Source organism: Aptenodytes forsteri, unplaced genomic scaffold, assembly GCF_000699145.1.
Source record: "Aptenodytes forsteri isolate BGI_AS27 unplaced genomic scaffold, ASM69914v1 Scaffold99, whole genome shotgun sequence".
Lineage (NCBI taxonomy): Eukaryota > Metazoa > Chordata > Aves > Sphenisciformes > Spheniscidae > Aptenodytes > Aptenodytes forsteri.
This window is the reverse complement of record NW_008795321.1, coordinates 1,788,739-1,815,903: the sequence shown is the minus strand read 5'-3', so window position 1 is coordinate 1,815,903 and position 27,165 is coordinate 1,788,739. Positions and strand designations below refer to the sequence as shown.

Below are 27,165 nucleotides of genomic sequence, written 5' to 3'. Positions count from 1 at the left end.
ACAAGTCTGGGAAGCAAAAGGCCTCTGAGGGCTTCACATGGTGATGCACTACGCCCTGCTGATCATGGTGTCTCAAAGGCACATTTTCCTCCTGCAAAGCCAACGCTTTTTACATATTCAAGGCTTTTAAAGTAACAACTAGGGGACAAAATGCTGTGCAAGATCAGACGCTATCCAAAATGCTAATGCATGTCCTTTTGTGCAAGGACATTGTGAACCTACATGCATAACATACGTATTTTGCTCCATATGTGTGGTAAGAATCAGAGCCTAGTCCTGAGACCAAGGGGCCAGCGAATAATTTCCATTAATACAAGCATACAATAGTTCTACTGAGGTTGTAATTGCATTAGAATAGAACTAGTCTAAGTTTAAGTAGTTCTGACACAGGAGTGAAAAAAAAAAGTGACAAAATGAGTATTGCTTATGCATTGTATAGTCCTTGCTATCAGAGGCCTAATGCTGTTCCATTTGAAGATGCGTTTACAGATGTTGCAGAAAAAGTCACATTTTCCTAAACAAAATAATGAACAATAATTAAAACTACTTTCCCCCTACACTTCTAGGACTTCTTCTGGCTCAAATATGCGAAACAGCATAACATATGACTATTTATCTGCAGATGCATTCCATTTGCTATCACAACTTCAGTTTCAATTTCAATTGGTCACAAAAAAAGGTGGCACAAAACATACTGCTGTTCTCAAAATCTTACACTGGTAGAGCTGAAGCTGTATCTCATGAGGAGATAAAGAGTGGCACAGGCTTGAGTCCGTGTAATATCTATGCTGCTGCTGCAGTGATGGAGAACTCTTTGACACAGGTCAGCACACTGTTCGACCTCCTCTTCAAACAGGAAATCTCCAAACTAAGGGAGATACAGAAGAAAACATTCATTATTCTCATTTCTGGCCATTAAAACATCATTAGCTTAGTGTACAAAAATCACAGGATTCAGACAAAGACTAAAGTTTGCAAAAACTACATTTTATACTTTTTTCATTTGGACTTCTGATTCCTGTGATGCTATAGGTTCCATTTTCAAGCTTTTCTACAGAGAAGGGTTTGAAAATAGTCTTTGTGTTTAGAAAAAGAGCGACAGAGAGAGAATAAAAAAATGTCTGAGAGTCCCATGTCTCCAGGAGCTTTTGAAAACATCAAATATTGCAAAATTCTTAGAAGCATGGAGAGTTGCTATTTTCAGAATATATAATAGTTGATGAAACATGCAAATACTTCCTTATGCATAAGGAGCAATTACTAGCTTTTTGCATCAACGCCCTACCCTTCCCCAGCATTCCAGCGTGTTCTTCCGCCTACGGTGTGCCACAAAACTTCCACTGCCCAGCTTTCATGCCAGACTTTCCTTTACAGTGTCTCCACAATGCCTCTAGCAGACAATAAACCCAAGGGGGCAGGATGTTTGTCCTAAGAAACTCTCACCATAGACAGCACAGGTGCACTAGTACTGTATGTATCAGTACATACATAGGACTGATAAAGGTGTGTGAGCAGAACACAGGATATCATTTCTCATTTGCAGGTCCATTTCCCAGTTCTCAACCTTTCCTTACTCCATTACCTCACTGTTTTATGTCTAATTTATATTACAAGCCTGCTGGCACAGGGTTCTATCATTTTTATTTGTAAAATAACATCTAAATACCTATAGTGTAATAGAAATAATTGGAATGATTGCTTCATAAAATACAGAACTGAGTCAGCTTAACTAGAAGATCTATTTCAGTGAGAATAATGATTGCTTCACAAAATTCATTATTGTAATTGGAAGTTAGCTTTCAAAGATAAAGTACAATGAAAACATAATTATGAGTTTCATAACTACTCAGATATCTACCCTGTCATTAGGCTTTGTCAGCCAATCTGCATTTAACAGCAGACAGACATTAATTGGACAGGAGTATCCTGTTTGTTATTTGCATTTTAGAATAGTTTAGGGGGAAAAAATATTTCATGGATTTTTCCTTTGTGGAACTGCTTTTCTTTGTAGGAGAATAAATCTTAAACAGATTTTAGAGATGCCTAATGAAGCACCTAACCCATTATGACCTATATTATAAAAATGTTGGGTCAAATTCTGTCCTCATATACATTTTGAAATATTTTTTTTTTTAATTGGTAATACAGAAATGAAAGAGAGATTAGAATTTGGCTTAATCTTTAGGCAGAACAAAGATGAAATCTATCAACATCTTAGAATCTGCTTAGAATTTTGGAACCTATCTTAGAAGTAGAAACCTAGAATGATCCCCCTGATCTCTGATGAGTTAGCTTTGATTTCTCTGCTGCCCATCTGGTTGGAAACTAGTCCTGATGATAATTTAAATTTGACTTTATGCAATCTGTGCAATCCCTGGCATTCAGATTCCTAATTAAAATCAGAATGTATTTGAAATATAATGGGTAGAATTTTTTACCTCTTTATTAGTAAATCTTCTATATTTCAGAGTAGACTGCTAAAACCACAAGATTATTCGGATTCAGTTATTCCATCTTGTGTGGTCAATGAAATAACCTTACAACAGCTATAGAAGTCCCTTAACATCCCTATAGATAGGCATTTGTATTTATATATGCAAAACATATTTAACAAATGCCAAAGGAAAAGTGGTAAGTGAATGCACACAGCTCTGCTCTAGAAATGCTGCTCTAATAACTTGATTGGAAGCATGAAAACAGAAGTATATCAAAAGCATACCTTAGCAATGAGCGCTCTGAGTGTAGCAAAGCAATGAGTCAGGTAAGTGGTGCTCTGATCACAGCCAAGAGAATTTACCAGGACCTTCAAAACTCCTCCCAAGAGATTGTCTCTGCACTCTGCCGCAAAGCTTGCCTACACATGGAGGAGAAAAACAGTAACTGCATGAGGTAATTCAGCAATGAACTGGCACATAGGAACTGAAGTTCTGCTCTCCTGTCCATGAGACAGATCCAGGAGTTTATGCAAGTTTTTTCATTTGTTAACATCTGCTTCAGGGGAATTTCAAAACACTTTTGTAGTGATCAGGAAGACAGAAGGGGAAAATGTCCCAAACATTTCTCAATATCTGCAGACCCTCCAATGCATTTTTAAGCTCAGCCAGCTTCTGCAGGGACTCTTGAAGCTCTGTCCACCTTCTGTCCAATCTTTCATGTACCTTGCATCAGGAAGTGATCCTGTGGTGGGCAAGCACCATCCTTCCCCTTGCCTCCTCATGCTCTGATTTCCTGGGCATATAGGCTAAATAGGCATACTGGAGACTAGGTGCTATGAGTGGTGTCATGCAAAAATCATGCCCAGTACTACAAAAGTCTAGTAGCTAAATGCTTTTCTACTAACAGGTTTTCAAGAATGAAGTTTTCTTCTTGCTATCTATGAATATGCATGTTGCTCCAACAGTAGTATTCCCATACCGATGAATTTGGAGTGTCTCTCCTAAACCAGGAGACAATGTTTAAGCAGAGTCAATTACCATGGTTCCACTGCTGTCAAAGGACCTGTGAAATTTTACTGCATCTGACTCCTAGAAGTTAAGTAAGTTCTGCACACTACATTGATCTAAGGGGCCATACCTCTTCTCAGAAGGACTCCATGCAGGTGGAAGATAATGTCCTGCACTGAGCACTCTGTGGGAGTCAAGGTTAAATCCTTTTGTCTCACAGGATCATACATGCAAGTATGACCAAAGGCCACCCAGCAGTTCAGTTCCAAATTACTAATATCTTCAGATACATTCCTAGCATAAATGAAGATTTTTCTTCCCTCATCCTCTCCAAACTCCCAGACCATAGTAAGACAGTGGAAATGGCTTTCAACAACATCTACTGAAAACAAGGTGGTAGATTTCCCTTTCATTTACAGTAATGCAATGCCCTACAGTAGAAGGGGCTTGTGACAACAGCGTAAAGGCAGGCAGCAATTTCATCTTTGGATTCATTCTTCTTCATCTTTTTTCTTCCTTCAAGATTATACAAGTTTACAGAAGATCTTTAATTAAAACATTTTGCACTGCCTAAGAAACAAAAGGAGAAATGAATCTTGCTTCCACTGGCTTCTGAGGGAGCAGGGATTGGTACCAAGCCAGCTTTGCCATTTCCCACCTGGATGATGTTCTCTTGCATATCGAGAATGATCAGGTTAGCTTCAGTTGCCAGGTTTCCACTGATCAGAGCTTCTTGATCTAGCTCAGCTTTTGTCCTGCAAGAAAGAGTTCTAATTAAAGCACGCAGAGAGTACCCCAAGAGTCAGATGTTTAAACAAAGACAAAATACAAATGATACCATTCTGAACGATCCCGTAAGAGCAAAAAATGAAAATAGTTGTTTCTAAACTATAGAATAGTTCTTTCTAAAGAGGTGTTTCTTGAGAACGACAGAGTCAAATGAGGAGAGCTGATATCATAGAACAGAAGTCCCAAAGGGGACACCTGAAAACTAGGCCTCTGGATAGTTCAAATGGATGCTTCTGCTTCCTTAATAGCAATCTGTGTAATGGCTACTCTGCCCTCAATATCATGTTCAATTGTTCAATAAGCTATGCAGTAATTTCTGAATGCATTGCCTGTAGAAGGACACCAAAACCCAAAATCGAATAAAAGGCAACTGATCTAACACTTCCAGAAAAAAAGTAAAAATAGCAGGCTTGGGCAAAGGGGAAATTGCTTCAGTGCCTTAGCAGCAGTGTTTAATGCAGGCAATTTAAAATGTTGATTCTTGAGACTGTTGGCAACAGAAGTCAGCAGGTCCAACAGCTGCGGGGTCAATACAGCAGTGCCCCAGGACATTTAAGAGAGGACTGAAACATTTATAAAAGACAGAAGGTGGTGGTAAGGCAATGCATGATACCCTCTTAGTTGAGACTTAAGGACAAGGTCTGGAACACAGCTCCCCTGCAGCTGAATGCTCTAAGCATAGGTGCAGCTCCTTACAAAAGTGTATTTTCAGAGATCCCTTCTATGCCAGAAACACAAAGAGGAGTCTCTGTTCTTTTTCCTAAACTGCTCAGAAAAGGGCTGTTGCATGGACAGAAGCTGCACTCTAGAGCTTGAGATTAGAGCTGCTCTGACTTGGGCCAAAGCTCCTAAGGTGCATTTCTGCAGCTGGAGCAACACCCTTACAATCATATTTCTGAGTGACTGCAAAATCTGTGGCTTTTCTGCTATGTTCACTTACCTTTTCTGCCCAGTGGAGGCTTATCCAAAAAGAAAACCAGAAAAGTAAAGAGCCATCTTTTTGGGCACAACCTGATAATTCTGGGGAGGGCTAGGAAAGGAAGTCAGGGCAGTCGTATGGTTATTAATTACAGTGACTTGAAGCAATGAAGAGCAGAAGGGCCTCCCAAAAGGCTGGTGCTATAATCAAGCTAGGGATTGCTAAATATGAGTAAGAACTGAACAAATCAAGCAAACAGCATAGCTGTTTGAACCATTTCCAGCAACCGCTGAGCCTTGCACATTAACCATCCTGACTGGATCCTCTCTGACACCATGCTTAGCTTATAACTGCAACTACAAACCCAAAGCATGCTGGACTCAAGGAGAAGCAGGCTGAGTGAGGCTGAGTGGCGACCTGTGCAAACCTGCTGTGCCACGTACTACCTGCAAACACCTTACTTATGGGACATAGACACTAAAGGGATCCACGAAGGATGAGAGCAAAGATCTTGCATACCACAGTGATGAATGCTGGGTAAAACAGAAAGGCCTGGACAGCATGCAGAGTTTTACTTATGTAACCAGAAGTTTTATTTTAAGTGGTTTAACTGAACTACTGTAAAGAGATATTGTAGGGCTGCTGCTTGAATACTGTTTTATTCTGATTTCAATGAAACTGGCTGAGAGAAAGCAAGCTACGTTCTGGGCAAAATAAGAATATCCACACAGGATCTGCACCTCTTCCAATTTAGCACAGAAGGTTGAAGGATTCTTTTTTTAAAGTTTGTATAAATTCAAAATTAACAATCTTGTGTTCAAAAATGTATGTGATAATCATGGATGAGTGCTAGGCTACAACAATGTAGTTGCCGCATAGCACAAGCCATTCTTCTCAGTTCAAATTCACACATGCTGAAGGATATCACGGGAGCTCACAGCAGCTGGGCTGGTGAGAGGCCACGGTCTATCTGACACACAGTGGCCCGTTTAGGTAGTCAAAATTCAAGCAAGTATCTATGGACAAATGACACATCTCCTTTAGGGAAAAGCAACAAGTTCCGTGCTTACAGAAACTTAGCACATACCATATGAAAATGCTGTTAGTAACACAAATCATTCCCGAAAACACAATTTTCCATAAACCTAGACACTGACTTGTCCACTACCATGTAGTGCTGATAAGGTGAAATGTACTGCGACATCATAACTTAAAACCTGCAACAAGAAAAATATTCACTACAGAATCATCTTCCCCTACTCCTGCTAATAACTATTCTCAATTTTAACATAGCACGTCAAACCCAGCTCAACTGATCTAATGTGGCAAAACTTACACCACAGCACTGTATACAGTGAGGAGCCATAGCAACACCAAAATAAATGTTGCAGCAAGCCTCTGTGGAGTATTTGATACAACTTCTATCAATAACGAGTGTTTACCACACTGCTAATCAGAAGGAAAAAATGTGTAGATAACTATTTAAACTTTTCATTCGAGTATTTATGATCTCTTTGTTGTGTCATAGCAACAGTTGGATACTTCTGCTACATAAACATTTTCTATTTCTTTCTCTTTGACAGAAGAGGGAAAGGATTGAAAATGCTGATTTTGTAATAAAACATCCTAGGAGAAAGAACAAAACATAAAAAAAGCAAGCAGCTTGGTTCTAATAAAAGCAATATATATTTATTAAATGACTTACTTATCTTGTCTCTCATTTGTCTGCCGCCAGTGAGTCTGCTCCTTTCTCCAGCGCAGGTTTTCATTTAGCCCCGCTGATCTGTCATTCCCTAAAAGTGCAACATATATCAGTGAGATTAAAGCAAAAGGGGACACCTTTTGCTCACCGAAAGAAGGAGATACATGTCTGTAGCAGTCTGTCAGAACTAAAACCATTCAACTTCACAGCCTCAGGGCTCTAGTAAAAGGACAGGACCCCATCATTTTTTTAATCTAGGATTTTTACAACATTAGCTTGCTTACAGATGTCTTCAAAGACCAAAACACAAATTATTTCATTTATTAAATGGAAGCTTTCAACTTGGATAGTTGAAAGCTAATGATATTTTTATCCACAGCAAAACCAAGAAAGGTCTGCAAGGGAAAGGACTGTGGGTGAAAAATATAAGGATGAAAATGGGGAGTGTGCATAAAACCCAACAAACTCAGTTACGTCTACAACCTCTTGAAATCCTCTCAAAAGACATGGGGGGAGAGGGGTATGAAGTACCAGCTGGTATTCTGCAGCGCTTCATCATTTCTCCTCTGGCTCCTTCACCTCTCAGTAAAGCCTCTTCTAATCGGGCCTTAACATCTCGTGACTTCTGGAGTGCTTGAGTGCTAACTTTATCTGAGCTTTGTTTGCCCTGAAAGTAAAGTCAAAGCAATCAACACCAATGCCTCCATCTTTGGACATGAGTCCAAATTACATCTTCAGAACCAGATACATCAGGAGAGACATGTAGAGGGGGCAGAAAGCAATGAATATGACTGACTAACATAAAAAGGCTAATTAAATGTTGCAGATGAGGAAAGAGGTAGCGTATGTACTGCTAATAAACACAAATATGTAGCTCAGTGCTATAGAGAGAGAAATTAAAGTTCAGAGAGAAGGTTATTTGATCCATTTCAGACAGACCCTGTCAGAGAGAGGAGTCCTGATGTCCAGTCCCAGCTCTTGACTAAAGGGTCATCTACCACAGCCTTGCTTTGAAATGCGTAGAGTATAAGGAGAACAGCTCCAGTACTTACAGGAGCTGTCAATATATTGCCCACCAAAAATAGCCCTCAAATCCCCAGGAAAAGGAAAATAATAAAACAATTTAAGCCAACTTCATATGACTTCCTCAAAGGTTTTGGCTGCATTTTGCTTGAAGGCCAGTGTCAGTTACTTTATCTGAATTAATTTGTCCATTTGTAGCACAGATTAGACAAGAGCTAATTTAACAATTGTCAGTAACAAATTTCCCCCGGACAGCCAGAAGGTAAGGAAAAAAAAATGAAACCAAAACAGGATGACAAAATCAGGCCACGTTTCACTTACCTTGTACTCAAAGCATGAGACACAAATGAAGAGGAGGTCTAAAATCCTGTTCAACTGCATGGATGGAAGGTCTGCAATCCATTTCTGTATTAGATTCTGATCAGCATTTTTCATGATCCAGAGGAAACAGATCAAAAGGTTGCGAGTAGTATCAGGACCTAATGTGGCACTCTGTCTGTAGGGCTAGGAGCAGATAAAGTAAATGTCAGTTGAAAGAAGATAAAGAAGAGGAGGTCATTCAGGTGAAGTAATGTTATTTAAATTTTAGCGAAATCAAATCTCAGGACTGGACTTCAGTAAGTTTAACCTCTTCCAGGTTATACTGATTGTATTTTTTGAATGTGTGTGTAATTAGTGACAGGACCAGTTGTATGCATGTGAAAGACAGAAAGAAGCACAAGAGCATTGTTTGCTAGATGCTTGTGTTTTAATTTCCTCAGAGTAATGTAGAAAAAGATTCTGTAACTGTTTGGTCCCCTATTGCCATGCAGTTGTATCAGCCAAATAGTATAGAAGACAAAAACAACCACGAAGAAAGAGATAGAGAGAGAAAAAGAAGGATCTTGAGTCCTAGATCCATGAATTCAGGTGAGACTGGGACTGGGAGGCAGTGGGGGAGTCACAGTGGTATTTGCTGATCTGGAAATTAGTCTAGTTTGGCTGTGGAAATGGAAAGAGGCATGTGGGAGAAAAAGTGGAACTACTTATGGTAAAGGAGTAATTAAATGACTAGAAGAGAAGAGGAGGAGTTGACAGGAGGAATATGAGGCATTCTTTGAGGCTGGAGGAAACAAGAACAAAGTTTCTCATGGCTGTAGTTATTAGTTGCAAGAAAGGATAAAAGGGGAAAACAAAGAAAGAGGAAAACAGATACAAGAAAGGAGACTGGTAGAGCACTGGACATACCAGGGACACCAGAGATATTCCAGAGCTCCTGAGGTTGAATTGATTCCCTGCAATGGCAAGGGCCACGTTTTGATTGATTGCACCTGCAGACTCTTGTTCTTCTTCTGGGTTTCCTGTGCGTCCCTTTCCGCTGCGGGCATCTGAAACTAGATTTGAAATATCCCATTGGTACTTCAGGAGCAATCCAGTTGTTGCTGCTCACAAGTCACAGTCTTCCATTGGGCTGTAACCTAACAAAACAATTGGTACCTCCATCCCTGAGACTGTTGATCTGGCTGATGTACCAAGCAGTGAAAAAGGTGCAGCACTAGACAGATTGCAGCCATCTGCAAAGGTTGCCAAATTGTTTAAATAAACACAGCGAAAGGAGATGTGTCCAATAAGCTCCAGGTGTTCAGAGAAGCTAAATTAAAAGCAAAGGCAGTAGCAAACATGAAGTTGTCTCTGAAGTTCAAAGCTAAGCCAGTGCTTCATAAGACTTGGAACCATCCAGTTCCAGTCCATTTCAGACAAGAGGATCAACGCAAAAGCTGTACATGGGTTTGGTGATATTCAACAAAGTATGTATGTCTGCTAACAGCTGACAGAGCCAGTATTGCCTGCTGGCTAAAGAACAAGTTTAATTTCAGGCATCTAGCTGCTTCTATTCCCTACCAGTTCTTGACATCACTTTCAGCAAATAAAGTTATTTATACCTAAGTTTTGTAAAAACCCCCTCTGATTCTGAGTGTCCATTTTGTGTTTTGCAAGTCCTGTTTTTCAGAGAAGCTAAGTGACCAGCCAGTCCCAGTGTGTTCAGAATGAGGTCAACAGCCTCTTGTGACAGATAATCAAAAAGAAAGATACTCTAAAACCTAGCCATACTGGTACACCTGTGCTTGCTCATAATGTCTCCTTTTCATCTGTGGTATAAGGATAATACTTAGATTAGAAGAATGGGCTGAGATCTGATTAGCCAATGTATATTAAATGCTTTCATCATATTAGACTGCAAGTGCTAAATAACACTTTCATAGTATTAAGTTTTTTGTCCAGACATCTAAATGCAAAATATTTTCAGAACCAGTGACAAAAGTATATACTTCAAAGATTATACTTTTTTTTCTTTATAGCCGTTATTTTATTTATGGAAGTGAAATGTAGTTTTCCAAGCAGAAGAGATCTACTATCTTACAAAAAAATGTGAAATAGCTACTTTCAGCAGTATCATATGAACACACATGTGGCAAAATGCAAGGAAACAGCTTAGATAATGTTGTCTTAAAAGGCTTGATAATGTAGAGCAAAGTTTATAGTTATAATATATGATAAAAATGTATTTCCTGTGTGATGATTACATTTGCCCGAGATTAATTTTGGTATCATGTTAATAGCACTAAAGAGCAATAGAAAAAGATAGAAAGAATACAATCCAATTTCTTTAATTGTGATGTAACACGATGTCAGTATCACTCTTGTTTTCTTCCCTATTGTCTATTAAACCTACCTATATCTCAATATTTCTCGCAGATCTTGCAGGCTTTATTTGCAGGATCATAATATTTACACTAAGAGATAGGCAGGAGTACTTACAGATACATCTCTGGTCTATCATTTGCTCATGAAGTGAGGGCACTGAAGTTTTTCCTGTCTTTAAAAATCCAGTTTACCTCTAAGTAAAGAAATATTCAACCTTACTAGACTGTGGGGAATTTCTGCACTTAAAGTGATCTCTTTTATGTTTGATATACTGTTTAGACAAGTCACTCTAAGAAGCTGAAAAATACAAAGGGACAGAGGTCTTACTTGTAAAATCATGGAGTTGTGGCAGTGAATCCAAAATGATACCAACCAAAGGGAGGTAGAGAGCTGCAATTTTAATCTTCACCTCTTTTTTGGAGCAACGTGGGTCTAGGTCATGGGAACTCAGCAGGCTAAGGATAGCACTGACAGCTTTTCTTTGCACCTTGCTAATCCTGTGAACACAAAAACAATCCATGAGCTCCATTAATGGGTCATGCACAAATGATTTATAATCAAAGATTTAAGAAACAGAGTGGAGCTAAAAGAAACAAATTAATACACCTATATTCATTAGATAATCTCTTCCATTCTGAGCAGAGACTCATGTTCCCTGCAAAAGATAGCTATCTTACATCTCCAAGCCACTTCACCACAATCAAAGAGCACCCCAGTCTTTCAAACTTCCCATAAAAATTCAATATGGTGAAGAGAGGTGCTTGAAGAAAAGCATCAGACTCTGGCCAAGGTTTAGCTAAACTCTTAAGCTCAGACAAAGGCAGAGGTGTTTTAGAGAGAAGAGAAACTGAAATTTTAAGTTGTGTTCTCAATTCGTGTATTTAGCCAACACTACCGCAACAAATAGTGTATTTTTATTCACTGGGACCAACATACTGCAGATAAAACAATGACTGGGTTATTGGTATGTTACAGTGACTCACTGAAAAGACTGGGAGAAACAGGACTTCCCTGGAATCAAACTATGACCTTGCCAAGAGTAATAGTGTGATTCGATCCCATTCTAAAATCTGCAAATTGGGATACCCACCCCTCGCTGTCTGCGTCCAGTGCTGCTGCCAATTCAGTGAAAAGTAGGCCGGTCAGAAAGTGCTGCTGACGGTATTCGGCTGAGAGGTCAAACATACCAGCAATTTTCTGGTCCTGGAAACTAGAGCAGGAGCTAGAGTTCTGCAGAAGTATATCAGAAGTGTTAAAGAATGATCACTGAAATCAAAGCTTCTTAAAGAGGTTGTAGTCACAATCCATGTAGCTAACGGAAAATCTCTACCAGAGGAAAAGCACAGACTTTGAAAAAAGGTTAGACATTTTGGAGGAAAACATCTGAGTGTGAAAAAAAAGCATCTAGTTCCAAATGAGTTGCTTGCTAGGAAGCAAACTCATCCTTTCCATTCTGTGCGAGCAACTCATTTGACATTTTCTGAGATGTAAAATTCCTACCCTGTATTCATTAGTTTGGACAGGACACAAAATCAGAATTTCCTCCACGTTTACAACTCTTTACATTGCTCTTAACTGTTGCAGAGCAGCCATTGGCCATTGTACAGCAAGAGGCTGCCCCTACGTTAAGAGGGACCTTGGTGTCACAAGATCTGCACTGTGCCTTCTTCAGCATCCATGATGTCTAGCAGGGAAGTAAGGTCAGGAAAGACGTGTGAACAGTGTTTCCTTTCACCCTAGAAATCCTTGGCTGAGCTTGCTGGCAGCTGGCATAATTTAGAGCAGCCTTCAAACTGCTGTAACTTACGGCTATGACGGATATACGGCCAGCCCAGGAATGGAAAGTTGCTGCTATATATGTGTTGTGAACTTCTTAGCTTCTCCAATCGTAGGTCTGTGCCACAGGTCACCTGGAATGTTTTTGTCCCCTGATCGGGTGAGCATAAGTCTTAGACTCTACTCCCCCATGCAGCTACTGAGGTTTACGAGTCCAAATTTTGCTTGTAATTTATATTCTTCAATACTCTCTCCCAATATTTCTGTCAGTCACCTGGGAATAGTCCCAGATAACAAACATACGAAGTAGCAGTATACCACACTGTGGCAGCTGTCTTCCAGCATATTGGGTCAAATGAAACTCATGTCTCTGAGCAGCCCCATATTTTGGATCCACATATTTAAGCCCACTTCCATTTCAACCTCAAGCAGACAGGCATTGGCTGTACTATGTCTGTGTGGAATAACGTTAAAGTGTAGAGCACCCAGTTAAGTGGATTTGGCTTCTCTCCAAGAATTCCAAAAGATTTATTCACAAGGCCACATTTCTTACTGAAAATCTAACTCTAGCTGGGCAGCACTCCTGCAGACAGATCAAAATTACTGCAAGGGAGGTCAGTCAATGTATTAAATCATCCAAGGGCCACAAAAGCCTTATTGATTTGTGCAGGTTGCACTTCATAGGTTACTGCTAAAGGAGAAAAAGAGTTGATGATGTTGCTTGAAGGAAAGAATAATTAAACTGGTGTCTGCCCAGCTCTGACTTGCTAGAACTAGTTGCAAGAGCTATGCTGACTTCTTTTTTTCCCCATAAGCAAAGGAGTCCCATTTCTAGTTCTTTGGCATCCAAGATTAGCATTAAGCAAAACTATTGGGAAATCCTGACTCTAAGACCTTCATGTTCTGCTTTTAAGACCAGGAAAAACGTCGAGAAAATATTATTTACTATTATTGACCTGTCAGAACCCTTAAGGTATGAGATGTTGCACATCTTAGCATCCAACCAGTTCTTTGGCAATGACACTTGAAAAAGAAACCGTGAACTTGAACTGCTCTGTTACTCAGAGTGTTTTTGTACCACTATTCTTAGCTTCAGATCCATTCCCCTGCATCCAAGGGCTGTAGCAATTATGGGGCATTGCACTGAAATGCTTCATCCCAGTCCTGACGTCTGCAAGACTACTGAGGTGGAAAACAGACAGACTAGGAACCTTTGTTAGGGGGTCTGCCCCATGGTAAGAGCAAGATACCATCTAAGTAGAATGTAGAGGATAAGAGCACAAGACTGGCAAAATAGTGTGTGGTGGCCAATTTCTTTATTGAATGTGTTTGTGAATGCAATGCCCAGGATGACGGGTGGGAGGTCCTGACATTCAGGAATTCTAGAGCTATGTCACTATCGGTGAAGTCTGGAAAAATGTGCATGTACTGGGAACGACATCCTGCGAGAAATGAGAAATGATGAGGAAGGGCATTCACAAAAACTGTGTGGACAGGTCTACTAGGATACCTGTTTCCACACAGAAAAACCATAAAGTTCAAATAAAAGGGAAAACACTGTCCAGAAAACACAGAGAAATCATTGGCAAAGTCTGTACATCATCTGTACCACTGGAGTGGGGAGTAACCCAGAACAAAGAATGCTGCTATTTGAAAAGGAAACCATGATAATCCTGCTCTGAACAACACTAAGGCTCAACAGAAATCCATGATTCCAAGACATTGAAAATTGCAGTGTTTTAGTCACTAACTTGCATAATGGTAGCATCTACATCCACTTGGAGAACAAGAAGTTCAACTGGAAGGCAAACACACAGAAAGTTTGCTGTGCACTGCTGCATGCCATAATTCTCCAAAACAGATATTGAAATACATATTTGTGCTTGTGTATGTATGGGATATAGGTGCACCTGTAAATTAGCTTTCAGAGCCATGTTCCTTTTAAACTTTGTATGTCTACCTTAACAGCCATTTTCTGTTTGCATGTTTCTAGAGGGGCATATATCTGTGTCACATTAAGTTGTAACTTGTGTACATGCAGTTTTGCAGTAGTACTCCCTTAGTGTTTATTCTTCTGCCCCTTTTCTTTCAAGAGGGAAGTTGTTCTCCCTGACCCAACAGTGGCTAATTCTAACCTAAGTATCTGAATACAGAGCAACATAAGTCTTTCTCTGCATGTGTGCTTCATATGACATTCATGAAATATCATCTAATGGATGTCTACCTGGGAGGATAAGGAGGGGGAGGGGGATGCTGGAGCAGACGCGGAGGTCATGAAGAAGAGGTTCAGATTGAGGTAATGCTCATGGCTGCAGAGAATTCTCAGGAACTCCAGTCTCATGGAAATCAGGGTGGAGAGTGAATTCAGCTTGTTTGAGAGCTACAAAAGCAAACCAAAAAAGTGTCATGTGATGGGCGTGCACTATTTAAATTACCATGCAGTGAAATATCCTGCTTCCTGAAACAGAAATAGACAAATAGCCCAGCATGCATTAAAATGCTCACTGGTTCCCTGTACCCATCCATTTTCTATCCAGTTTCTATCCATTAGTTGCTCTTTGTTTGGCAGTGGTGGTGTCTCTCTCCCTCCTCCCTGGCTGACTTACCAACTTCCCAAGAGACAATAAATTTTATTTTTTTTCCTCCCAAAACAAAAACATACAGTATTTTTTCCCTTTTGCATAACACAAAGATTAAAACTAAACAAAACTCTCCTGAGTCTGTGGCAAACTCATAAAAAGTCCTGCTAGGCAACACAGAGCATCAATGGTCTTGTCATTTCCCTTCATGCCACCAGTGACTTCAGTGGAGTATTGCACATACTATAGGAAACTGGGGTGGTAGTCACCTTGTGTTCTCCTGCCTACCATCACCTAACAGAGGGCCTTCTTTTGGCAGAAAAACTACAGCAGGTATATCAGGTCACAGAACAGAAGGAAAACTTTCCCCTTCAAATACAACGAATAATTTCATAACAACATCCTGCATCATCATTTATTTTTAATTTTGGGAGGCTTGTAAAGCAAGAAGACAGAGATGGATCATTTTGTTTGAACCCCCCAAATCTAAATACTGTCCATCACAGCAGTGCACTAGAAGAGTCAGAGACCAAAAGCTGCTCTGTATGGTCTGCAGACCCTGCTGCTAGGGATGTAAAAAAGTAAGGGAAGAAAAGTAGCTCCATGGATGCTCTGCAGCAGTGCAATGTATGGCATTTCTAAGAGAGTCTTAACCTCCACTCAATTTTTTTCTGCAGACCACAAATCAAAAGAGGTTTAAAGTCTCTGCGTATGCAATAGGAAATTTACCTGGCCCTTTAACACAACTCAAAGGATCTTGATGGATAAATGAATCAAACAGAACAGAACACCAGACTGGCCATAAGCCAAATGCAATCCCAATCATGCATGGTGCCTACCTGATTACAGTAATGTTTGATGAGATTAAACACAAATCCTCGGTCCATTAAAGAAAGAAGATCATACAAGAAAAATGCCAGGCTGATATTAATTTTTTCTGCTTGCTCACTTTCCTTTAAAGAAAAAGAAGAAAAAAAAAGAATTGCAGTTATTATGCATAAAACTTATATAAAGGTGGAAGATTTTTTAGAATCATTAAAAAATAGTGTGGGGACAGCTCCCAGAAACATCTCATAGAATATACTGGACAAAATCATTTCAGTTCTCCAATTTATGTGATTTTGTTAAAGTTATACAGAATCACTCCTGTAAATTATTTCAACTCTTGTAGCTTTCACAGAATCATAGAATCATTAAGGTTGGAAAAGACCTCTAAGGTCATCGAGTCCAACTGTCAACCCAACACCACCATGCCCACTAAACCATGTCCCTAAGTGCCTTATCTACATGTCTTTTAAATACCTCCAGGGATGGGGACTCAACCACTTCCCTGGGCAGCCTGTTCCAACGTTTAACCACTCTTTCAGTAAAGAAATTTTTCCTCATGTCCAATCTAAACCTCCCCTGGTGCAACTTGAGGCCATTTCCTTTCCTATCGCTAGTTACTTGGGAGAAGAGACCGACACCCACCTCGCTACAACCTCCTTTCAGGTAGTTGTAGAGAGCGATGAGGTCTCCCCTCAGCCTCCTTTTCTCCAGGCTAAACAACCCCAGTTCCCTCAGCCACTCCTCATAAGACTTGTTCTCCAGACCCTTCACCAGCTTCGTTGCCCTTCATTGCCCTTCTCTGACACACACAGAGGAATATCATAGGATGAATGAACAAGTTTGTTTATGCAAACCTTTGGGCTGACAAAAATGAAATGGAATCTGAGACCTGTTCTGAATTCCCTATGGGCTGCAATCTTGCATATGCCTTTTTTTTTTTTAATTGAACATTTAACATTAGAGAATGCTGGTTTAGGTACGTAAAACACAAAATGTTCTTTTAAAATATTAATAAAAATCTGCGCTGGCTCTGCTGATGGAATACCAAGTATTTTGTTCAGAAATTCTAAGTGTAAAACTGATAGTAAAAAAATACTGGTAAGATAAATCTGCAGGTTTTACCCTTTAGCAGCTAAGCTCTCGCATGCTTAGAATTGGCCTGATTACCAGAGATACGCAGTCCCCAAGTAAAAATCACAAAGAACTTCACGTGCCCTCTAAAATAAGGCTATAGTTACTTCAAACATATAAAAATAAACCATAAAATCTCAGTAGCATATGTAGTTCACCAAGAGGAATTTGTGGAGGTGCCTGAGGGATCTGTGCACATTTAATGCTCAGAGCCCTCAGGCAGGTTCACTCAAGACCGATGAAGGAGATGACCAAGAAAAATGTTGTCCCTACTCATGTCTCTGACTAGTGAGAACAGGTGTGCAGCACCTCAGGGCGGTTATGATATTTCTCATTATTCCACCTTTTTGTTGCTTTTCAGTTATGCATATATATATATATATATATATATATATATATATATATTTCCTACTATCTGGAATTCACACAGCAAAACATTTTTCTACTGTGAAGAAAAAATTAGTTTTCCACTACATTACTGGGTAGGCTAAAATATGCCAGACATATCACTGTAGAATCCCAGGGTAATCTGACATGCTCAACCATGTATTGAAACATAGATTATTACTGCTTGGATTTAAAAATCAGACACACATTACCTATTGCTGCTCTGTACAACTAACCAATGGCCCTAATTCTGCAACCACTGTGGTGGGATTTTCATACATAATCAGGTTCTATACACTCACTCTATCAAAATCGAATTGAATTAACAACCCATAAAAACCTGTGTATTTCTTGCAAGGAAGCCATAGAATACTAATCTCTTGGCAAAACCTACAGGTCTGTTAAAACATTTTTAATGTAACAATTTTTTATTACACAATGCATTTAAAAAAAAAGTCATTGATGCCGTAAGTAAACATTTATGTGGAAATGATTTCTCTGCACGTGACTATCACGTAAGCACACCAAAGGATCGAGCAAAGGGTGGAGCTTCAGGAACAACAGGTGGACAGTGACAATCACTTCTGCCATTCTCTGTCCTCAGTTGTCTGGTCTTGGCCCTTTCCCAGTTCCTGCTCCTCAACAGAACAGCAGGGCACACATGGAGAAGTCGATCAGGAAACTGAGCTGGCTGAAAAGTGACCCAGCAGGCCAGCTCTCCAGCCTGGTCTGCCCTGTGGCAGAGCACACTGCTGGGCTAGCATGGTGCATTTGGCAGCCCTGGGGCATGAAAACAAGTCAATTGCAACAACTGAACAAACAATAGTCACCCAGTGCCTATCTGTGGCCTTAACTTTGTCTATTGGCCAGTGCGGAGTGACATCAGTGATGTAAACTGACAGTATTAATGTTAAAATATAAATTACATTTTGTGATCCTTTCAACTTTATAATCCGTTATATCAGTACAACTTGTTAAAATATATCAGGAGAAAGAATTTCATGGGATTTAGGGCTTATGTCTTGTCTTTAATATTCATGTGGCCAGTACCTCTTTAAAGAGATCTGGGGTTAGATCACTCGTGGCTGGATTTTGCAACCCTCAGGAAGAATATTGTCTTCACATTGCATAGCCCACTACCGTCAAAGAAGTCAAATGTGGAATAAAACACTGTGCAGTAGAAATGAGGGTAACAGGAAAAGGAGATAAAAGGAGTAAGCCCTGCTTGGGCTGCAGTTTGATGCCCTGGCTAACCTGGCATAAAGCAGCACTGCCGCTGAAAATGGTGTCCAACCTTTCCTGTCGATGGGAAAGGGGATTACCCCCCTGCACCCTGCAGCCACACCGAGAAGCAGGCTGGGGAGCTGAGCTGAATAAAAACAGTCTGCCAGGGGTGCACAAGGCTGCCCCTTGCACAGCCACAACTCTTGCTTAAGGTCCATGTGAGAATACTGCCTCAGTTTTGGCCTAATTCTAGTGACACTGCTGAAGGTGAAATGGGATTAAATACAGCTCGGTGTAACACAGGGTGAGTAGCAAGGATCTGTGGTGCCTATTTCATGCATTTACCTTTTGTGGTTTGACTAAAAGTGCAGCAATCTCTGAAGTAACCACACTAACTATAGTGGTAATATCATCTTTGAAGCGATCGGAGAACCGGCTTCTTCGTGGGTTGTCTTGCTTCTCTATGTTGTGAACATACTGAGCCATACTCTTTATCTGCAAAGCAGAAAAAAAAAATTAAACAAATGCCCAAACTGGAGGTAAAACTACTGCTTTAAGTTAGTCCATGGGAGTAAGATTCCCTGCTTGTTTTTCCCTGAATGTAATCGCTCTCATCTTCTCAGAGCTGCTGTGATAAATCCTACATGTACTGGCAATGACAACAGGCAGCTTAAGACTCACAGACAGACACTGATTACTGTTCATGTTCACATAGTTGTCTACTCTCAGGACCTGAAATCAGAATCACCCTGCCCAGTCCCTTGCATCTGCAGCTCTGAAATGCTGCTGTTCGCAACTTTTGCCCTTTGTGATGACAGACAGGGAGTGATGCTTCTGGAATTAATTCTTATTTCTTGACCTGCTGTTGGGTTGCTTATATGCTGCCAGTGGAAATCTGTATGTTTTTTCCTCTGACATACATCACCTCCGGGCTCTGTGAAACTGTGAGTTTGGGGAGCCTTGTCACTGCTCCCATGTTGTTAACAAAGTGGAAAAGACAGGAACAGGTATTCACAGAAAAGGAAGGGCTCAGTTTGATGTCTGTCTTCTGCAAGCTGTGGACCACTGTGCATGTAGTTCATGCAGGACTTTGCCATCACAGGCTGTCAGTGGGGAATGAGGGTGAATATAGAGAATTCTTTAGTTGTACTTCCATTATTTGGGACCTCTCCTTTTTACACTGGGGCTGAATAACTGAAGATATCACCACCCAACTAAATCTGTGCCTGGAGTACCTGCTACATTTAACTTACTATACCATTAACCTACTGTAAAATACCACTGTCAAATCTTACCAGGAGCTCAAAGAAGAACCAGGCATACTTGAAGACAGATTCTCTCACCATACCCGTGCTGACCACCATCTGCAGTGCCAGCTCCTCGTGGAAATGCTAGATAATAAACACAGAGTGTTGGGAAATGGCTTTTCAATCAACTCATCTTCCCTGTGGGAAACTCCCCTATACTGGAGAGTCAGCAGCTGGATGGGGATGTGTGGACATCCCTGTAGGATGAGAAGGCAGATTTGACCAAAATGACATATAAGGAATGTTGGTGGCAAAAGACTTTGGGACCCATTTTTCTGTGGCTCCAGAACCCCGGATAACTAAACTGGGAAATGCCTTTGGTCTATCCTCAGGCCATTGGCTGTGTGCATGACAGGGAGCAGTCATGTTCCCCACTCCCCCCTAAACATTTCCATTTAGCACATCCATGTTTTTTGAGAGAAGGTAGATGTAAGATTGTCTCTGTAGTGGGAGAAAAGGACATAGCAATAACCACAGCAGAGCTTGTACAGAGGTTTTTAGTTGGAGACAATACTCTTTGCAGCGAGATCTGACCATAAGACACCCAATTCCAATGATCTAAACTTTTAGGAAACTCAAATCTGGACTAAAAATTTATTGCAATGTCTATTTTCTATTCCTGACACAAACAATAAAGTTAATGAGATTCCTAAGCATATTTACATTGAATAGGACATATTAATCCATCCAATATTCAGATTGGGTATAAACCTCTATGCTTTTTGGCAGAAATCAAACCAATAAACAGGCGTAAGAAAGGGGAGTTTCTTAAATGTAACTCAGATTCTGAACTGCTCATTGCAGGGTTTTTCCCCTGCTTCTTCATTCAAAACCACTGCTACTGATCAATGCCAAACACAAGATACAGCTCTGGAAAAATTATCTGTGTGATATGGTTTCTTCTATGTTGTTAAAAAGCTATTTGGGAATACATACTCAAGATAGGAAGGAATTTCTTGGTTCTAAAAGCTACAAAAAGGGGAAAAGAAAAACATTCTTTACAGAAGAAAGAGATGGAAAACATTTCTGAATGCAGTTTACTGTAACATGTACAGGCAGGTATCCAAGGGTAAACAGCAGTGGAAAAAGACAGAGGCCCTAACACCTTGAGAAACAGAGCAAAGGGAGGATCCAGGCAGGCTGCTACTTGTCTAAATCTGTCCTGGAAAAAGAATCTAAAGACTCTGGAGCAGAACCAGAAAAGTTTGGGTAATATTTACCCACTGATTCAATATTCCATCACAAACTCCTTGTTCAATAAAACCAGTTGTCATTTTGTTCTCTCTCTCCCCTCTCCTCATTTAGAAGCGCTCATTGCCAGCACTGCCTCAGGAGGCTCCAGGCTCTGTTAATGTGCACCCTCACGCTTAGCGGTAGGCTACCTTTTTATTGGATGGTCTTGGACTTGCACAAACGCTTGGCATGTCATTTGTTCCTTCAACATAGAAAGACATCCGACTGGAGCTGTGATCCATAGGCTGGAGGGCATAGCCAGAAGAAATACATAACAGTAAGTTAATACATACCTTGAGCTAATTAACAGAGAAGAAATCAGCAGCGGTGGTTTTTCTGGAAGGTATGCACAGATGTTCACCTAAACAGCTCTTCCTTTCCTTCTCCCCATCCCCCTTTCCAGTGGAGGCCAAAGACGACCCGAATGCAGCAGCCGCAGGAGTGTGCAAATGCCAACACTGCCATCACGTGCCCAATTTCAGCACTGCAGCTGTATTTTGGAAGCGCTACCCCTTTCAAGGGTAACTGTCCTTTAAGTTTATCCGGTGGCTCTACATCCGAAATTAACTAGCATCTGGGAGTCTTCCTTCCACTAAAAGTAATGCCAATTTAAAAGGCAGTGAAATGGCAGCAGCCAATTGTAAATTGCTACATTTATCAATGTGATGAAGCTGTAATATCAAACATTTTGATTTTGTATTAATTTGGAAAAAAAATGCCTTGAGCTCTGTTTTTTTAGGACACAGTACATTAGAGTAAAATTCATAAAGCTATTAAGTTCAAATCTACATTATTAAAAATTGCTATGTATGAATATGTATGCCCATATAAGCAAATCAAATAGATTGGCAAAGCCTGTGCACCTTACTAGCTCTGGTTTAATTTGCTGAAGACAAGCACCCATTGACTTTAACTGGAGAGGCACGTGATCATTCAATGGAGAAAAGGCTTCAAAATGTTTCTGAAAACAACCTGCTTGAGAAGCAGTGTTTTACATACATAAGACACAAAGAAAAGGGAGGGGGGATATGGTTCAGAGCTCAGCAGACATGCTGCTGTGGAGCTCTGCCAGGGCTGCAGCTAGGAGCAGGTTCCTTGCACAGGGGAAAACTCCTGCTTTTGTCAGAGGCACAGCTTCCCAGCTCCTGCTGGATGGGGAACTCTAGATTTTGGTTTCCCCAGAGAGCTAAGCACAGTTGTCCTCATAAAGCTCTGATATGAGCCTGGGATGCCGTAGACCAGCAAGCACCAGGTGCCAATCAGGGAAGCAAAATTCTGCTTCTCAGCTGTCATCATCCTTTCTATCCTGTAACCTGTTGGTGGCACATGTAGTTGTGCATGAGAAAGACAGAGGAAGTTTGTGTTTCACTCTGTGGTTGAATTAAGTATTTGGAAAGACCCAGTCACAAAATGTGCACATGGCATCTGTACTATAGCTGATAAAAAATCATAGGACTGCTGTCATATAAATTGCCTACTTTTTTTTTAACAGGAAACTATTTAGCACTAAACAGGCTCTGTGATTTAAAAAAAAAAATGAAAAGAGTTAAAAGGAGCAAGAATAAATTATCAGTGCATTTTAGGAAAACTATTTCCCTTCTGAGGACTCTTTCACCCCTTTCAGAAAGCGAATCTGTTCCCAGTGTAATCAAAAGTAGTCTTTTCTCACACTGACCCTGTGCAACCTTGACCAGCCCACGTCACCAGACATGAGCAGACCCTAAATATCAGGAAGAACAGGAGAGTGAGGCACATCAAAAAAGCAAATCCCTCTGCGGAGTATCTAAGCCTCAAACAAAAGACAGAGTTCTCACCTCTTGCCCTCTTAATTGATAAAAGACATTGGAATTTAGCAATGGGATTTAACGTGTAACTATGCCAAATCAGATAAACAGCAAATGCTTCTGGTGATGCATACACTGCATTTACAAGAAGCAAATCCAACCCTCAAAGAACAAATCTACATTATTAGGTTTTGGCCCATACAATTCTCCAGATATTTGTCTTTGTTCTCTTACCTTGGATGACATGATGTTTTTGACCTCCTCATCAGTAGCAGTTTGTGTAACAGTGATGTCAGGATTGCTGCAGCTTATCACTCGGCTCTGCAAGAGTTTACTCCCAACAGACACTGCAGAAGTGCGTCCAAATGTATAATAACGAGACTCTGTCAAAACGGCACTGCTGCCTGCACCTGCCCATAGGGAGATGTTTGAACTAAGACTAAAGGACATATGTATGAGACAAACATGAGATTCAAGCCAGCTTTGCTCAGTTCTGGTACAGCATCACCATTTTGAATAGCATAAAGCTCCTGAAAATCTCACCACCAACTGCTTCATTAACAAATTACACAGGCATTGAATGAAAAGCTGCAGATGTTTTTTGAGTCAACAGCTCACAGGGTGATTGCACAAGCAGTAACAAAAGATTAACAGGGCTACATGAGCCGCAGCACTGTTACAATAGGTCTTTCTTCTTCCCATGGCTCTTTCTAATTTGCTGTATATTAAGACAAGATTCATGGGCCTAAACACAAAATACCACCTTCAACACATAACATTTAAAACCACATTCAAAGTATTCAAGGAAGCAAGGAGTACTGCCGGCAAGAATTTCACTAAATGATTACCTAGTTTTCAGCTTCCCCATGGACCTTATTTTTCCAGGATAAAGAATTTCCAAGTGTAGGCAACCTCAGAGATTTTAGCACATCCTAACATCAGTCTAAGCATCCCTCAAGGGGGATTTAAATGAATATTTGAAAGAGAAAAGGGCCTACATATCTTTAGCTCCCACAGCATAGCTGCTTGGTGGTAAGTCAGTTAATACATAGCAATTGATCAAATGAATCCTATAGGCTTTAGGACAATGGACTGCAGCAGAATAACAGAACGGTTGAGGTTGGAAGGGACCTCTGGAGGTCATCTGGTCCAACTCCCCTGCCCAAGCAGGGCCACCTAGAGCCAGTTGCCCAGGACTGTGTCCAGACGGCTTTCAAATATCTCCAAGGATGGAGACTCCACCATCTCTCTGGGCAACCTGTTCCATTGCTCAGTCACCCTCACAGGAAAAAAGTGTTTCCTGATGTTGAGAGGGAACCTCCTGTGTTTCAGTTTGTGCCCACTGCCTCTGGTCCTGTCACTGGGCACCACTGGAAACAGCCTGGCTCTGTCTTCTTTGCACCCTCCCTTCAGGTCTTTGTATACATTGAAAATCCTCCCTGAGCCTTCCCTTCTCCAGGCTGAACAGCCCTAGCTCTCTCAGCCTTTCCTCATTGAAGAGATGCTCCAGTCCCTTCATCACCTTTGTTGCCCTTGGCTGGTCTCTCTTCAGTACGTCCATATATCTCTTGTACTGAGGAGCCCAGAACTGGACACAGTACTCCAGGTGTGGCCTCACCAATGCTGAGCAGAGGAGAAGGATCACCTCCCTTAACCTGCTGGCCAACATACAGGATTTTATCCTCTGATGACATCCCTAATGCGACGGACAAATTGGCAGAGCTTGACCCTATGCCACCTGGCAGTAAGTTAGTTTGCATGGAAAGTAGTTTACTGATGTGCAGGTCAGCAAGAAATTGGCATCTTAAGGCCATTTTAATTTCTGGAGGAAGTTCCTCTAAAGAAAGCCTCAGTTTAGGAGATGTCTCTCACTTTCATCTTCATGAAGCTACAGTGTTGCATATAGCTGTGGAGTCCTCTCATCTCAACCCTGCATCTTAAATGAATGACCGAGAGAGAGAGACTATGGGGGGCAAGTCCATGTTGCTCTTTGCTGCGCTGAGATCCCTGACCTTCCTCTGAGAAAAATGATATATCTGAACAGTGCTGTGCTTAAATAGTATGCAGTCTGGGGCTGAGAAGTTGTGTTTGCTATTTTATAGGCCAGTTCCCTAAATCCTCCTCTCAGAAGCACCATGCTGAATAGCATGTATCAAGAAAAAAGAATACTTTTGCAACCCTTGCACCAATATTACCTGCTTTGACTACTTCTCTTTGAGGGTCTGGCAGGCGAAATACATAGTAGACGTAAGATGCCAGGAGGCAGTTCCTCCCGTGCTGGTCTTTGCTCAGGTCTTTGCTGTTGTGGAGACTGTTCACTATTGCAACCACAGATTCAAAGGCAAACTGTGAGAAGTTGGCTGTAAAACAAAGGCAAGAATTAGTCTCAGCACTGAAGGGTATAATATTATTAGGTGAGGGCGTTCTTTGTACCAATAACAACTAATCCTACATGCTTTAATTCAGTCCTTAACAAATTCAGAGCTTTAGACAGCAACTGCTATACCTGACCAGACCCAAGGTCTACATAGGCCAATGACCACTCTTCAGTAGACCCACTAACCTTCACCCAATCACTGCTACTCCATCACTTTGTGCTAGATAAAAGCAGACTGTAACTGTTAATTATTATTTCTAGCAGCCTTCATGCATTTCCTATAAAATACCTACTAGAGGAACCCTAAGACTCATTATTCTCCAGCTGACAGACAAATACAAGCTAGCAGGCTTTTCCACAAATACTATAGTGGATCACAAGTGTTGATTACTAAAATGAGATAGGAAATAAACTACACCACTGTCTCCAAGTATGCTTTTCCTCCAGAGTTAACATATGTGATGGGCAACTGGCAGCCTCAGTAACAGAAAAAACTGTGTGGGTTACTATACCCTCTCTTATTTGTGCTCACCCAATTCTGTCTAAAGATATTTGGGCAGAGGATATGGTGCAGTCAGCAATGTCAGCTGTAGGATAAGTGATTTTGCTTGTGTTTTCCTTGCAAAATAACTCAATTCCAAACAAAGTTAAACCATAATCCACTTTCTGACCTATATTTCCAGATAAGTAAACCGCTACAATTTAACATACCTCCCAACCAAAGTCTGAGAGTATTCTACGTAGGGGAAAAAGGAGAGAAGGCAGGAACTCAGTTAAACCTGATTAAGTTGTGCAGTGAAACTGTGTCTTGAGAAGCACAACTCTTTCTGAAGTGGACTACCCCAAATACTAAATCTGAGCCTGGATATTTAGCAATCATTTCCTGCACATCTCTAGGTTGCTTGCACTACCACTCCAAGGCCATGCACCAGTAAATACCTGTCTGGCCAGCTATGACCATGGGCTGTACAGCCAGCTGGAAAAGTTTATCTAGTACCAAATGTAAAAACAAGACAAGAGGTTCAAGGCGTGAAGAATTCAAACAGATAATGCTGAGTTTCAATTCATGTTCCAGTGTAGCCTCTGTAATCTTCTGGTCCATCAGTCGAATGGGGAATGTCACTTGACTTTCCAGAGAATGGCACAGAGTGAAGAACTTCTCCAGGTGGTTATCCTGCAAATACAGTGCACTCACAGTTAACAAAGTTGATATAGTTCAGGCTGCGGCTAGCTAAGCAAAGTCTGATTGTCCTCATGGGAGGAGAGAAAATATTTTCACCCTTCTGGCTTGCAGTGGTGGCTAGCCCTGTAGATCAATTTGTAAAGTAGCAGTCACAGCCTTTTATTTGCTCCTTTTCATCTGGCTCAAATTCAGACTCTGGTTAGATCAGATTAAAAGCAGAAAAGTTAAAGCCCTCACTAAAGCGATTACTTCATTTCATGAAAATACGGTTCCCTCTCTCTGACAAAACTCCATCATGTCATAGGTCTATCCCTCTGCCACCCACACCTAAGTTCCAGCTACATAAAAGTTATGTGCCTTATGAGCATGCCGTACTTAGATTTAAGAGGCATGCTGCAAAGGGGTGATGGACCTGCTTCAGACACAGGGCCTCCAATTTTTGGGACATAGCTACCAGGGTTAACTAGAATGGGACGATGGGTAGGAGACACTGTAAAGGAGCGGAAACAAAATAAAGTTGCACTGCTTCAACCCGTACCCCAGTAAGATGGGCAAAGCTCCAATTTCCTATCACATTCAAATGACCAGAATCGTGGAGTTCTCATTCAGCACTAAACTTGTGTGCCCACACCACATGGTATTGACGGCTTATGCATATATATATATATATATATATATATATATATATATATTTCCTACTATCTGGAATTCACACAGCAAAACATTTTTCTACTGTGAAGAAAAAATTAGTTTTCCACTACATTACTGGGTAGGCTAAAATATGCCAGACATATC

General features: G+C 40.8%; 1 protein-coding gene across 1 annotated transcript in view; it reads right to left on the bottom strand.

The window, feature by feature from the left end:
* DOCK8 (dedicator of cytokinesis 8) overlaps positions 1–27,165 on the bottom strand; it is a 105,307-nt gene that overhangs the window by 14,627 nt on the left and 63,515 nt on the right. Inside the window, exons 26-36 of the mRNA XM_009279936.1 lie at positions 15,756–15,869; positions 14,562–14,717; positions 11,652–11,791; positions 10,889–11,058; positions 9,104–9,249; positions 8,198–8,380; positions 7,385–7,520; positions 6,857–6,944; positions 4,102–4,198; positions 2,720–2,854; positions 716–868 (exon numbers count right to left, since the gene is read on the bottom strand). Of these exons, the coding sequence (XP_009278211.1) occupies positions 716–868; positions 2,720–2,854; positions 4,102–4,198; positions 6,857–6,944; positions 7,385–7,520; positions 8,198–8,380; positions 9,104–9,249; positions 10,889–11,058; positions 11,652–11,791; positions 14,562–14,717; positions 15,756–15,869 (1,518 nt within the window). The remainder of the gene's footprint in view (positions 1–715; positions 869–2,719; positions 2,855–4,101; positions 4,199–6,856; positions 6,945–7,384; positions 7,521–8,197; positions 8,381–9,103; positions 9,250–10,888; positions 11,059–11,651; positions 11,792–14,561; positions 14,718–15,755; positions 15,870–27,165) is intronic.